The sequence below is a fragment of the Heterocephalus glaber genome, unplaced genomic scaffold (assembly GCF_053883595.1).
Source record: "Heterocephalus glaber isolate CG9 unplaced genomic scaffold, H.glaber_assembly_v1.0 deba00001452, whole genome shotgun sequence".
NCBI classification, from domain to species: Eukaryota; Metazoa; Chordata; class Mammalia; order Rodentia; family Bathyergidae; genus Heterocephalus; species Heterocephalus glaber.
In genome coordinates this window covers 8,611,286-8,626,764 of record NW_028258302.1, presented here as the reverse complement: position 1 = coordinate 8,626,764, position 15,479 = coordinate 8,611,286, and the positions used below count along the sequence as shown (strand labels likewise).

At 43.8% G+C, this 15,479-nt stretch overlaps 1 protein-coding gene across 3 annotated transcripts in view; it reads right to left on the bottom strand.

The window, feature by feature from the left end:
* Positions 1–15,479, bottom strand: part of Dlgap3 (DLG associated protein 3) — a 60,661-nt gene that overhangs the window by 22,658 nt on the left and 22,524 nt on the right. For all 3 annotated transcript variants that reach the window (XM_004850916.4, XM_013074377.3, XM_013074375.3), the window contains exons 3-5: positions 14,318–15,475; positions 10,269–10,474; positions 9,877–9,949 (exon numbers count right to left, since the gene is read on the bottom strand). In XM_004850916.4, the coding sequence (XP_004850973.1) occupies positions 9,877–9,949; positions 10,269–10,474; positions 14,318–15,424 (1,386 nt within the window). In that variant the 5' untranslated portion in view covers positions 15,425–15,475. The remainder of the gene's footprint in view (positions 1–9,876; positions 9,950–10,268; positions 10,475–14,317; positions 15,476–15,479) is intronic.

Sequence of the window (15,479 nt, the reverse complement as noted above, 5' to 3'; positions counted from 1 at the left end):
CAAGCATGTGGGATACTGAGAAGAAAATATTTTGCTTGTATCTAATTGGAAATTGTCTGCTAGAGTTGATGGGTTCACCTGGGGGCCAGGCAACATCCTGTACACTTTACATATGTTATTTAGTTTAGATAACCTTTGGAAAAGCCTCCCATTTCAAACCATTCCAAAACACTGGATAAAACATAACCAACATCATTTTATATGCATAGCTGAGCTCACAAGAAAGCAAGCTAAGTCCCCAGGGGACAAAAGCAAAGAGGAGTCTGGAAAATCAGAATATGAACTGTGTGAGCCAGTGCTGCAAACAGCCCAGTGAAGGCGGAGGTGGGGGCAGGGTTGCTGGTCTCAGTAACCAAAAGGCTTAAGTTTTAACACCCACTGGAGCACAGGCGTAAGGCTTTGGGCCCACACAAATTCCAAATGAGAAGCAGGAAATGAGAACCTTCATAAAGCTAGGAAAGAAAAAAATCTTTGATGAAAATGAAGAGAGAAGAAAAACCAATCATCACCAGAGGCTGATGACACAGGAGCCAGTTTGTAGACCAGGATGGGGAGGGGGCAAATTCCCTAAGAATCTGGACCCACAGGCCAGTCCTCCCATAGACCAGCATTGTGTATCTGCATGGGTTTGCATGGCCCAGATTAAAAATTAACATAAAGTGGGTCTGGGGATTTAGCTCAGTGGTTCCGCCGCCTGCCTTGCAAGGAAAAGGACCCAAGTGTGATCCCTGGTACCAAAAAAACCATAAACTGTTCCTAGACCAGGAATATTCTAGCAGAGCAACTATAAAATGTGTCCTGGGGGACCATGCTAATTCAAACTGCTCCACTGAAGGTGAATTAACAGTGTCTATGTGACAGACATCTCTGACCTCACCGCTCATGGTGTCTAGAATGCACTGGAATGCACATCTTCCTCTGGATCACGGGCTGGACTTACTGGACCATTTCTAGAGAATAGAATATAACAGATATAGTGGGATGTCACTTCTGAGACCACATGGCAAGCATCTGACATCACTGGCCAATAGCCAACCACCAGGTGAGTGCACATGGCAGCTTCTTCAAGGTAGGCCTGGAGATAACCACAACACTGGCCATCACTTTGACAGCAGGTATCACCTAGCTAAGTGGTACTCAGATTCCTGCCCCACAGAAACTAGGAGATAATAAATATTTGTTGTTTTAAGACACTACATTTTGGGATAATTTACTAGTAAGCAATAGATAATGGATACAAACTGATGTAAGTAAGAACTAAATCATTATTGAGTTATAAGTCATTGAGAATTCAGGTTTTATCTCTTACAGCAGCTAATGTTACCTAAGCTATAACAAAGTCACTTTTAAAGTATGTATAATACTTAAAAAAAAAATCAGGGCTTTACCATGTTGCCTAGGCTGACCTCAAACTCCTGAGCTCACGTGATTCTTCTGCTTTCAGCCTCCTGAGTAACTGGGCTACCAGCACACACCATTGTACCCAGCTTTAAACTATGTTAAAAAGTCCTGAAACTTAAAAGATAAAACTGAAAATATAAGGAGAGGAAAAAAGAGACTAAGGATTTGAAAACAAATCAAATCAGATTTTTAATAAGGTCAATGAAATTTAAAACAGTTAATTAGTTAATGATAGATGAGACACAACTAAAGAAAAAATTAGTGAACCGGAAGATATACCTGAGGATCATGCTAAGCAGGCAGCTCAGGGAGGCAGAGATGGAAATCATTAAGGAGAAGTTAAAATACATAGAGGAAAGAACAGGAATGTGACACTCATGACTAACAGAAGCTGCTAACAGATATAGAGACTAGGTAGACTATGGGAGAAGCAGAATTTAAAGAGATAATGATGGTGGCTAAGAATTTTCCAACTTTGTCATGACTTTAGACATCAAATCCGATCACATAAGCCAACTATGCAGGACAAAACTGTCGAAAACAACCATTTTATCAATCTGAAAAGTGACCATGGCACACAAAAAGAAATATTTTTAATGAAGATGACTGAATTGGGGTGCATGACTCTAAGGCACCTGGGCCTGAGGCTGTTCCCCTCTCTCAGGCCCCCAGCTCTCATAGGTGCAATGGTTCACCAGAGTGGAACAGGCTATGAAAGCCAGCTGCCTTACTGTCCTTGCTCTTTGATAGGATTATCAGTTATAGTGTCAAGAATAGGGAGGGCCAGCAGAATGCTAGGCTGAAGTTTTAGCACTGTGTGTGGTATGTAATAAACTGGCAGACTAGCCAGGTATTTAAGAATTCAAGGAGATGAGACACCAACTAGAAGGTTTGAACTTCTCCACATATCTTGAGTTAAGTGGAGGCTGAGTGAATCCACAGCAGAGACCTGAGAGGCCCTGAACTACCCATATATCTCTGGCTAGAGTTGCCTGTATATATGTACAGAAAAAACATAAGAAAGCCTAGTGATGAGTAAAAGCCAGGACAGGCTTGAAAATAACCTAGATTTCCTCCAGAACCACAGGCAGAGACAGGATGTCTTACTGGCTTGAGATTGTTAAGCACACATGCCCAGCCCTTAAAAAAATTTTTTAGAATTTTGATACGGAGTCTTGCTAAGTTGCTAAATTGCCTAGCACTAGGCTATGCTCAAACTTTAATCCTCCTACCTCAGCCTCCCAGAATGGTAGGGTTACTGGTGTGCACCACCACTCCCAGTTATGAGAACAACTTCTAACCAATCTTTGGCTGAGTACTAAGCTCTATAGATATAAGGATAACCTCTAGGAAACATGGTTTTAAAAGAAAAGAAAAACGCTGAATAGAGACATCAAAGGCTACATGTTTTAGGGAAGACAGATTTCACAGAATTGCCCAGGGATTAAGGAACAAAGCAATAAAAATCTTTGAGAGGGACAAATATGAATCCAGAGTTGCTACAATATACTACCTAACATTCTCAGTATACAACAAAAAATTAAGTCATGCAAAAAATAAAAAAGGTATAAATGTCCAAAAATGGATTTATCACAAATACTAGAAAGTAGCTATTATAAATATATTTTTAAAAGTAAAGGAAACCATATTTAAAGGTTTAAAGGCAAGCATGATGTGCTCACTTTGGCAGCACATATACTAAAGGCAAGCATAACAACGATGCCATGAATACAAATCTTAACAAAGGGAAATTCTTTTTTTAAAAAAAGAAACAATTCAATTTATGTACCAAAAACATAAATAAATAAAATAAAATAAAATTTTAAAAGAAACAAATAAAAAATTTGGAACTGAAAAGTACCATAACTGAAATGGAAAATTCAGAAGAGAAGATGAACATGAGAAATAATCAGTAAACCTGAAGATAGATCATTATAAATTGCCCAATCTGGAGAATGGAGAGAGCCTCAGAGATTAATTAGAAAACATCAAGCATGCCAACATACATGTAATAGGAGCCTAGAAGAAGGGGGAAAGAGAAAGAAGAGAAAAGAGGCATAAAAATGTTGGAAGAAATAATGAGAAGAGAAAAATATATGATGAAATAATAACTAAAAACTTTCCAAATTTGTGTTTAAAAATTAATCTATAGTTCACAGAAACTCAAGGAAACTAAAGCTAAACATTAAGAGATCCATATCAAGACATATTATAGTCAAAAAGTTGAAAGTTAAAGACAGAGAAAAGTTTAGTAGCAGCAAGAGAAAATTAATCACATATAGGGAAACTACTGGCTTTTCATCAGAACAGATAAACACAAAAAGGAAGTCAAATGGTATAATCAAAGCACTAAAAGAGGGCTGGGGATGTAGCACAGTAGTAGAGCATTTGCCTACCATGTACAAGGTCCTAGGCTTGAACTCCAGCACAGTACCACAAAAACAAACTAACAAACAAATGTTGAAAAAAAAAACCTCATTAACAAGGAATTCTACATCCAGCAAAATTATCCTTCAAAAATGATTTAAAAATTTAGCTCAGTGGTTTCACTGCCTGCTGTGCAAGCGCAAGGACCTGAGTTTGATCCCCAGTACCAATAAATAAATAAATACATACATACATACATACATACATACATACAAGGGGGCTGGGGATTTAGCTCAGTGGTTTCGCCGCCTGCTGCGTAAGCCAAGGACCCGAGTTTGATCCCTGGTACCAAAAAAAAAAAGAAAAAAGAAGAAGTACTAATGGAAGTCCTTCTAGCTAAAAGGAAGTAAGTAACTCAAATACACAAACACCAAAAATGGTAAATATGTGAGCAAATATAAAAGGTTCTATTAAATAGTTTTCTCACTCTTACCTTTTTTTGAAAGACAAAGTTATATAAAACACATTATAATATCATTGGCTGGCTTATAACAATTGTTAGATTTGTAACATACATATAGATGATCATAATGATGATGATGGTGATAGTGGTGGTGGTGGTGGTGTGTGTGTGTTACTGAAGACTGAATCTAGGGATTTCATGCTGAGCTAAATCCCCAGCCCTTTTTAATTTCTTTTTGTTTTTTGAGACAGAGTCTAAGTTGCCCAGGATGGGCTTGAACTTGTGATTATCTTGTTTCAGCCTTCAAGAGTGCTGGGATTACAAGAGATGATTTATATGACAATAACATCACAAAAAAAGGAGATGCAGTGGAACAATGCTTCTATATTTTACCATAATTAATTATATTAATTTATTATTATGTCTAGATACACATTGTAATCCTTAGTGCAACCACTAATAAAATAACTTAAATAGTGTAGTAAAACAATTACTGAAGGAATTTAAATAATATACTAAAAATGTTTATTTAATACAAAAGAAAACAGTAAAGAAGGAACAGATAAAAAATGATGAGACAATTCAACCATACCAATAATCACATTAAATGTGAATGAACAAAAAACTCCCATTCAAAAGGCAGAGACTGATTGGGATTTTATAAAAAAGCAAGATTCAATTATAGGTTGTCTACAAGAGGCATACCTTAGATTCAAAATATAAAATGTGTTGAAAGTAAGAGTGGGGAAAAAAATGTACCATGCAACCAGTAACCAGAGGAAAGTTTTAAATCCTCAGATTTAGGGAACATACATAGAAAGATACTGTGAAATTTAAGAACAAAAAAACCAAAACAAGATCTGAACAGCAACCAGAGAGAAATGAAATTAGCTATAAGGACATTTCTGTTAATAGCAGCCTTCTTCTTCTTCTTCTTCTTCTTCTTCTTCTTCTTCTTCTTCTTCTTCTTCTTCTTCTTCTTCTTTTTTTTTTTTGGTACCAGGGATGGAATGCAGATCCTTGCGCTTGTGAGGCAGGCGGCAGAACCACTGAGCTAAATCCCCGGCCCTATAGCAGCCTTCTTAATAGCAACAATAGAAGATAGAGGACAATGAAATATCTTTAAAACATTGAGAGAAGATAAATGTTGACTTAGAATTTCCCCAGTAAGCTAAGATATATCAAACAAAAAGGGTAAAATATATCTTTGTTAGAGCTTGCTACTAACAAACATTTACTGAAAAACTTCAGAATATACTTTAGGAGGAAAGAATGACTATAAGAAGCTGTAGTGTGCATCAATCAAGTAACAACAGTAAATAGTAACAACAATAATGAAGACAAATCCAGGAGGTAAAAAGATAAAAGCTACAATACTGGGCAACAGTACATAAAAGAAGGGAAGAGGTCATCAAAATTAAAATATCCTAACATCACTTAAGTATTTGAAGTGATGAATATGTTAATAGTTTAATATAATTATATTCATTCATCATAACATCACTTTATACACTACATATGTCTATAATTTGTCAATTTGTAACAAAGATTAACAATTTTTTAAGTGCTGAAAGAGATCAAAGAAAGAACTAAAGCCAGGTTTGGTGGTACATAGTTGTAATCCCAGCACTCTGGAGTGGCTGAGGCAGGAAGATTGAAAGTTTGAATTGAGCCAGGCAACTCAGTGACTTAGCAAGACCCAGTCTCAAAATAAAAAATAAAAAGGGCTGAGGATACAGCTCAGTCCAAAGGCCTTGGATTCAATCCCCAGTACTGAAAAAAAAAGGAAGGAAGGAAGGAAGGAAGAAAGGAAGGGAGGGACGGATAATGTCCACAACAATAATATCTAATATTGTCAGAACACAGTACTCCATACATTGATCTACAAATTTAATGCAGTCTCTTCAAATTCCCAACTATATTCGAAGCTCCCTAACAAGCATCTTCAAAATCTATATTTATATGCAAAGGAAACATAAAACAATCCTTTAAAAAAGTAACAAAAGCCTATTATTTAAATTTACTGAAATTCTTACTACAAAGTTACACTAATCAAAGCAGGTGGTAAGTGTAAGGATACTCATTTACACCAATGGAATAGATTTAATAATAATAGATCATAAATAAACACATAAATTAACAGTAAATTGACTTTGACAAAGGGACCAAACATTTCAACAAGGAAAGAAAAATCTTTTTAACAAATGATACTGGCAAAATTGGATATCCAAATGCAAAAGATAAGTTGGTTTCCTAACTCAAATCACAAAAAGCTCAAAAAGGATCATTTACCTAAATAAAAGCATAAGAAGCATTGGCATAAATTTTGTAATCCTGGATTTGGCAAAAATTTCTTAAATTTTTCATCAAAATCACAATCAAGAGGGGTCAGGGATTTAGCTCAGTGGTGCTGCCACCTGCTTTGCAAGCACAAGGTCTGAAGTTCAATCCCCGGTACCAAAAAAAAAAAAAAAAATCACAATCAGGAATAGCAAATTTTATGAATTAACCCTGATAAAATTTAATGTAGTTAGAGGACAGGGACATAGTTCAGGAGTAGAGTGCTTCTGTAGCACACATGATGCCCTAGGCTTGATCCCCAGCACCACACACACACACACACACACACACATACACACACACACAAACTTTTTAATGTGTTCTGTTCTTCAAATAACAATATGAAAATACAAGTCACTAAGTAGGAAACATTACCCTAGCTGATACTTTAATATTATATTTCTAGCATCCAGAATTGTGAGTAGGTGCAGGGGATGGAACCCAGGGCCTCATGCAAACTAGGCAACACACTATCACTGAGCTAAGACCCTCAGCCCCAAAATAAATTTTTGATGCTTAAAAATAACAAGAGGAGAGGGGGAGTAGTCATTAAATTAAAGTGTCCTAAGGTTTTTGAACGGCCCAGAGGGAAGGTAGAAAAAATTGTCAGCTTTAGACTGCTAAGTCTAGTATGCACATTAAAACTGTAAGAACTATAAAAGAATAAAATGGAATATATAACTACCAATCCAGTGTGGGATTTGCTAAGGAGAAAAATAAAGAAAAAGTCAATCCAAAAGAGGGCAGCAAAATAGAAAACCATCAACCAAAGGAGAGCACAAAATTAGATAATCAAAATGAATCCAAGCATATTAGCAATCACAATAAATATAAATGTACTAAACTCTCAAGGAATTATTAAATGAATATAAAATCAAATCTAGCTATAAGCTATTTATAAAAGACATACCTGGAACATAGCAGACAAAAAGCTTTAAAGTCAAAGGTGGAAAAAGATGTTGTAGGCAAATACTTAACCAAAAAAAATAGACTTATTAGAAAAACCATTACTAGAGATAACAGGGTGACATCTCTAGTACTTTAAATCTCTTTCCTCTTCTGCAAAGCAGGAATTCTAAGCCATTCCTCTAGGAGAAATATGTCAAGTGTATGTGATGTTAGATAATATGAAGTGGGAGGAGGAGAAAGGAAAAAAGAGGAGGAGGAAGAGGAATAAGAAATGTGTCAGGGGGGTGGGGGTTAAATTAAAATTTTAGAACATTTGGGAAAAGACCTGAGAGAAATGAGAAAGTGATCCATAGGAGTGTCTGGGGAGAAGACATCCAGGCAGGGGCAGTGGCAAATGCAAAATCCCCAGGGCTGGAGCACACCTGTGGTGTGCGAGAGGCAGTGAGCCATCTCCTGTGGCTGGAGTGGGAAGGGACAGTGTTAGGAAAACTCACAGGCAGCACCAGCTGGATCATGCAGGGCCTTACGAATCACAGCAAAATCTTTGATGGTTACTCTAAGCAAAGTGAGGGTTTTGACCAGAAGAGCAAATAAATACATTTTTAAATGATCATGCTGGTTGTACTGACAGAGAATGAAGTAGAGCCAGGGCACATCAGGGGTGCAACCAGTAGGCAGTGCGGTAGCCTAAACAAAAGGATATGTGATGTGCACGAGAGGTGGAAAAGGGGACTTGGATCTTGGATATATTTTGAAGGTGGAACTAACAGGATTTGCGGAAGGATTAAATATGGGCTGTGAGAAAGAAAAGAGACTGACTTCATGGGTTGGGAGTGTAGTTCAGTGGTAGAGTGTGCTCTTAGTGGGTGCAAGGACTTGAGTTCAATACCTAGCACTAAAATTTAAAAAAAAAAAAAGGAAGGAAAAGGAAAACCAATTTCAGGCCAGAGCTCCCGGAAAAATAAAGTTGTCATTATTGGAAAAGGTGAAGACATGGATGAAACAGCAATTTGGAGAGGCGGGAAGGCCATTAGCAGTTCACTTTGGATATCATAAATTTGAGATGTCCACTGGACATCCAAGGGAGATTTTGATACACTGTGAGATGTACATGCCAGCCAGCCAAGGGAGGGTTTAGGCTGGAGTTATGCAGCCAGCAGTCACCAGGATCTCAGCAATATTCAAAGCCATGAGCCTGGATGAGATCACCTAAGGAGTGGGTGCAGAGAGCAGTTCAGAGACTGAGCACTGGAAAACTCATGTTGAGATCCTGGGGAGTTGTGAGGCACCAAGACACACAAAAATAAACAGCCCGAGGGAGGATCTAGGAGAATCTGAAGGGTGTGGTGTTGTCCTCAAAGCCAACTGGAAAAAGTATTTCAGGAAGGAGAGTCAGTAACTGTGTTAGATGTTGCTGATGGGTCAAGTAACAAGAGAATGGAGCATTAACTAGTGGGTTAAGCAACACAGGCTGGTCTGATGTGAAAAGATAGCTGTGCCAATCAGATTCCCTGATTCAGGAAATGTAACAAAAGAATACAGAGAGACTGCTGTGGGGAACAATGAGAGCCAATGTGGACAGTCTTTTGCATGGCTTTTTGCATTGCTTTTTTCCCCCAGCAAACAGTAAAAATAGCTAACCTTTACTGAGTGCTGGATCTGTGCCAAAAATGCTATTCTGATCCCTATTTTTAAATAGGGACAGCAAGGCTCAAAAAAGTCAAGTAACTTGCCCCAGGTCACTCAGCTGATAAGTGGTTGAGCTGGAAATCAAACCCATCTCCTGCATTTAATTACTAAACTGCTGCTGCCTATGTTTAATTAAGGGGAAAGCCTATACTTAAGTATGGAACTCACATTTCTAAAATATCAATTTGGGGTAATACACCTTGTGTTTGAATACAGTATTTTGCTGAACTCTCACAAATCTGAGAGAATAACTATCACAACTATTGTCATTTTAAAGATGAGAAAAGGGAAGTGTTGAAAAGTAAGCTAACTTGCTGGTGGTCCCACAGGATAGAGGTGGTAGGGGCAGAACCCAGGCCCAGATGCATGCAGCTTGGCCTCTGCCCAGTCTATGAAAATCTACCCTAACTTTGCCTACCCTACCTTTGTGCCCAGTGGGCTGGGAACAGTCAGGCTTGGGGAACCTCAGAGCACTGGTGCTGCCCTTTCTTACAAGTGCATCACTTAGTATGCTTGGTGGGTTCCAAGGATGTGGTTCTCTGAGAGGCCCCAGTCTGAGTCACACCAGCAGTTCCAGAGCAGATTTCCCCAGAACCAGACCTAAGATCTCTCCATGAACATATCCTCCAATCTGAAGGCCTAGCCTGAGCATAGAACAGAATACCCCCTCATGCACTTCCCTCCACACGTACTGGGCCTCTCCCTACCTGGCCAGTGGTGAGGGAACGGCTGTAGCCAGGGATGGAACTCCGAGGATGGATCCGGGGTGGGACACAGCAGCTGAAAAGGTCAAAATACCTGAGTCAGAATCCAGCTGGGTTAGGAGGTAGTGGAGGAATAATGACAGCATTAGAGCCTTTGACCAGGTCCTGTTCTCCAAAATCCCCCAAAGGGATCTTCCAGAAGACTCTGGGTAAAAAGACTCAACCAAAGTCAATCAGGGACTGTGACCAGGGAAGTCCCATTTTTATGAGGCAGAGGGAAATACCGCAGTTAGATCCTAAGCAGGGCTACCCCCACTGGAACCCGCTCTGCACACACCTCCTGCAGTACCCCAGCATCAACTTCCTGGCACCCACCCAGCCCTCCCTGTCCTTACTTGATCCTGGCTGTGTCCACGCTGGAGGAGCGGCGGGAGGCGAAGCGCCGGGCAAGTGCTTTGGGAGATGTCTTGGGGCTGCCATCTGAGTCTCCACTCTCCTCATCCCCCATGGCTTTGATGTAGCTGCCGCTCCGCATTCTGCGACAGGGGATCTCCCCATCCTTGCCACCCGTGGGGTAACCCCCCCAGTCATCTTGCGGCACCTGCAGAGACAAGGGCCCTCTGTCTCTCAGACACATCTGTGGTCAATCTAGAGGCCAGGCTCCAATAGAGGGAGACCACAGGAGGAGCATCCAGAGGAGAAATGGAAAGTAAAGTCACAGGTTGTCCCTTCCCTTAGGGGAGATGCTGCATCATGCTCCAGGGACCTTCTGCTGCTTAACTAAGCTCCACTAGTGTTGGGGTGTGATATGCCAGGTGTCAGATGTGGAGTTCAGGTTGAAGACTGTAGGCCTGAGTGACCTGTATCAATCCTGTCCCAACTGTAAGGCATCACCTGGCATCAGTTACCTGTCACCCCTCCTAACCAGCTTACATTCCCCAGTCTCTGCTCCTGCCCACCCTGTCCAACCAGCAAGGAACCATGGAGGACGTTATGCAGGGAGGGCTCAGATTTGTGTTCAGAGGGAACTCTCAACATTCCTGACAGAGAGGCTCAGGGGTAGAGGGCCAGGAGCAGCACAGGGGCTCAAGTGGCAAGAGGCAAACCAATTAAGAGGCTAAGGCTTTGATCCAGGCAAGAGATGATGAGGCCTAAATTAAGACAATGACAATGAGGGGGAAGAGAAGGAAACGGAGATAAGAGGTGTTAAGGAGCATCAGTGAGCCTGATTAGCCATGGGGGAAGAGGAGCCGAGGATGACTGGAGGCTGATGGCTGAGGACCTAGAGGGTGGTGCTGCCGCTCACTGAGCCACAGAACCTGGAGAAATAGGTTGGAGAACAGGTGACAGTGTCAGTATTGAGAACCTTAAATTTGGCATATGACTGCTGAGCAGCCGGTTTGATGTTTGGTTCTGCAGTTCAGCGGGGAGACTGGGGCTGGAGGTAGAGATGTGGAAGTCACAGGTGGCAGCTGGATACAGAGGAATGATGGAGAGAGCACAGAGGAAAGAGGAAGAGAAAGCAGAGGAGATAACCACTGACATTTAAAAAGAGACTAGGGAGAAAGGAAGAAGAGCCTGTGAAGTCACCTGAGAAGGAGTGGGCAGAGGGGTAGGAGGGAAGTCAGGAGAATGCCATGTCATAGAAACAGAAGACACTTCAAGAATAAAAGGAGTTGATTATGTCAAATGCCACAGTGTGTTCAGAGGTTAGTAACTCAGGCTCAGGAGTTAGAAGAAGTATGTGCAAATTCTGGCCCCATCACTTGCTACCTAAGTAAATAAGCAAACTGGATTAACCTCTAAGCATCAGTTTCCTTGCATGTGAATTACAATAGTAATTATGCCTACATCAGGAGATAGGTGGGAAAGATAAATAAGCCATACAAACTGCCAGGACATAGAAAGTGCTCAACAAATGTTAACTATTAGTATAGACATGAAAAGTACCTTTCAGGGATAGCTCTCCAGAGATCACTGATGATCACTGCCAGGGCACTTCAGAGGACAGGGGGTGTGGTGAGGGGGACAATGTAAGAAAGCGACAAAGAAGAGTCTATGCTCTGGGAACTAGGAGAGGAAGAGAAGAGAGGAGGCAGAAGGGGAGCTGAAGCTGTTTTTTTTTAATTAGGATGAAAATTATTTGGGCAGTTTTCAGGATGACAGAGCCAGCAGCAATATGCTTTAAACATGAGAACAGGTGAGGGATGGAGGGGCTCTGAGGAGATGGGCTTGAGCCCTGGTGGAGGGATCAGTCTGGGCTTAGTGGTCTTGGCTTTTCCTCAGAGAAGTCCAAGACGGCCACCCACACTGCAGAGAATGAGGCTAAGTGAAGGCATGTGGAGGGTTGGGAATATTTAAAACACTTGTAAAGACAGGACAAGGATGAAGCTCTGACAGGGAACAAGACTCAGAGAAAGAATGAGGTTCAAGGGAGGGGTGAGGCTAGGTCAGGGGACAGGGATCAGTGTGAGAATGGGGGGGTCAGGGATGGGATTGGGCCCCAGAAAGGAACCCTCAAGAGGGAACAGGGCAAAGCAAGGGGCCAGGGCTCCATCAAAAGATGGGAACACAGGAATGACACAATGCTCCATAAAGGAGCACGGGCTCAGAGTGGAGAGAGGGACTCCAGAAGAGGTTTGAGGGAGGGCTGATGTCCAGTGAGAGAAAACAGCTTAACAAAGAAACTGGGAATCCAACAAAGACACTTAGTCTCATGGGACCAGCCTCCTCTGCTTTTGTAACAAAAGAACACCACATTGTCTGGAAGGTTCCTAAATCCCCTTGGTTCTCCCCTAAATGGGCTCAGACTTCCCAGTCCTAAGAAGCCGTAGAACCGCAGGCTCTGAGGATCATTCCTCTTCCCATACTCGACAGAGAGAAGCAGCAGGCACACCAGCATAGGGGACAGCTAGGGCATGCTCTGCCACACCTCAGGGCTCCCACTCCAAGGCCACTGCGGAGATCTTTGCTCCTCTGCAGGACACTGTGAGGTGCATGTTAAAAAGGAAGCCCCCAGGGAGGTCAAGGCAGTTCTGGAGAAGCAGCAAGGAGGAGCAAAATGGTGGCACGGCTCCAGGGATGTCAAGGGCTCAATTAATTCTCAGTTTAGAGCACCTTCCTACCCAGGGAGGGGACAATCCAAGACCAAGGCACATGTCTTGAATCCCAGAAGTCCTTCCTGTTTTCATTATGGCCCTATGTGCTACCCTGGGCTTTCATGAGTTCCCTAGAAGAGCCCTGACACATGAATGACTTATGGGAAGGCCAATGACACCCATAGACACGCACAGGCTCACTTCTCCATACCTCTGAACATGCTGTCATCTCTTCCCAGAACTCAACTCAATCTGCACTCAACTAACTCCAGCTCCTCCCCTGAGATTCAGCTCAGGAGCTGTCTCCTAGAAGCTGTTCCCAGCTGTACCTGGACACTACCACCAGGTAGGTGAGGGCCTCTTCTGTGCCATGTCCTGATGGCACCCAGGGTTCTCCTTTATCACATCCTACCATCTCACGTTCCATCTCCTTCCTTGTTTGTCCCCTCTAAGCTCTGAGCTGTCACAAGCAGCATCTGTGTCTTCACCTCTGTGTCACTCAATGAATGAGGAATAGAAGTTTGGAAGATAACCCTAAACCTGTTTGATCTCCGGATCTTGAATGAACTTTTCTCCTTAAAGAACTCAAGAAATCAGTATGGGCTGGATGAGGCTGGGTAAAAGGCTCCAAAAGAGGAGTTAAGAGCGTCTAGCCTACCAGCAGAGACCACAGAAGTGGTAAGACAGGATGGGAATAGCACAGGCCAGCTATCACTGGCACCATCCACTCCCAGGAAGCCTTCCTGGAGCTGTATCAGGGCTCAGACTTCAGTGTGTCCCCAGCCTAGAAAAACCCATGAGACAGGCTCCCAGGGCCCCTCCATAACCTCATGGCTATACCACCACAGGCAACTGAAAATGACAAACCCCAACAGAGGAATATTCTGGAATCTGACCTTCTCAATTAACAGAACCACCCAGATTTGAGCAGAAAACAGGTCTGGTGAATGCTTTGGGGTAAAAGATCTGCTTTCTATTGCTGACCACCAAGCTCAAGACCAGCTATGACCAGGGAGCAACACCCTGTCCTGTCCACTGCCTTCCCTCAACTTCATTCTGCCTCCAACCTCATTAAGACAGCAGTCAGCACAGTTTGTCCAAAACAGTAGGTCACAGAGAAGTCTTCCTGGAATGGATGTACACTGTCAGAATAAAGGGGCCACTTTGTTGTGCAAATAGGGAAACGGAGGCCCCAAAGGGGCTCAGGGTGACACAGTAAGACAGAGCAAGCCCTCCATTACGAGAACAGCTGACTCCCATCCAACCCTTTCCACTATTCTCTGGCTGGCAAGACTGGTGAAGGCTGAGGACCCTGCCCACCTCCTCATCCCCCAAGAAAGCCTTACCTGCAGATAGTGATAAGTCCTGGCTTTGGCCTTGGCCTCTGGACCCAGGAGCCCCTTGCCTGGCCCAGCCCCTGGGTATCCATCCCGGCCCTGACTGACCATCATGGTATGCCAGGCACTTCGCTTGACTGATTGTCCATCCAGCGACATGGACATGCCAGTGCAGGCAAGGCAGCGACCTTCTGACCCGCCTGAACGCCCCTTGAAGCTCAAGTCCCGGTAGGAACCATCCGGAGCCTCCAGGCAGAAGGGGCCACCAGGCTCCCCAGGGGGGCGCCCACCCGCCAGGAAGCCGCTATCGCTGTCCAAGTTGTCATCGGAGCTCCACCAGCCCGTGGCCTTGGTCTGGTGCCGCCCATCCCCCTTGCGGTCCTTGCTCTTGCTCCTCTTGCTATGCCGGGACTGGTGGTGGTGGTGATGGTGGTGGTGATGGTGGTGGTGGGAAGTGTGGGGTCCTCCAGAGCCTGGGCCAGGGTAGCTGTCACCCCCAGAGCTACCTCTTCCCTCAGCTTTAGGCCCATTATAATCCCGCTTCCCAGGCGCTTCCAGAGAGTGGGACTTGGCAAAGAGCTTCTGCACAGAGTGAACCAGGTGCCGGATTCGGCTGGGGCTCTCACTGCGGGCCTCAGAGGCAGCTCCAGACCCTGGCCCTGGCCCAGGCCCAGCCCCTGCTGGACCTCGCTGGTATGGTAACGTGTGGAAGCCATCTTGTTGAACGGGCAACTGCTTTTCAAACTGATCCAAAAGTGTGGGAGGCAGGCGGGGGGCACCCTTGCCCGGTGGGTGGCCCACACAGTCTTCACAGGTGTCAAAGGGGCCCTGGCCAGGGTACATCCTGGGGAAGGTGCTGCTACCCCCCCCAGCCCCGGCCGCCCCTGGTCCTCCCTCAGGGCCTACAGACGGCCCCTCACTCAGGCTCAGGGGCCCCTCTGGAGAAAGGTGTCCCAGGCCAGCTCTCGGGGCACAGAAGCGGGGTTCAGTGGAGAAGGCCTCCCTGGAGCCCAGCAGGTACGGGGCCCTGGCAGCTGGGCCCACGTCCATATGCTGCTGGTCAGCAAAGCGGGCTGGGCGGGGATGGTTGCCTCGGTCGCCATGGTAACCCCTCATGGCCTCAGCAAAGGCTCTTCATAGTGTTGGGGGCCAGGCCCCAGGAACCTCCTGG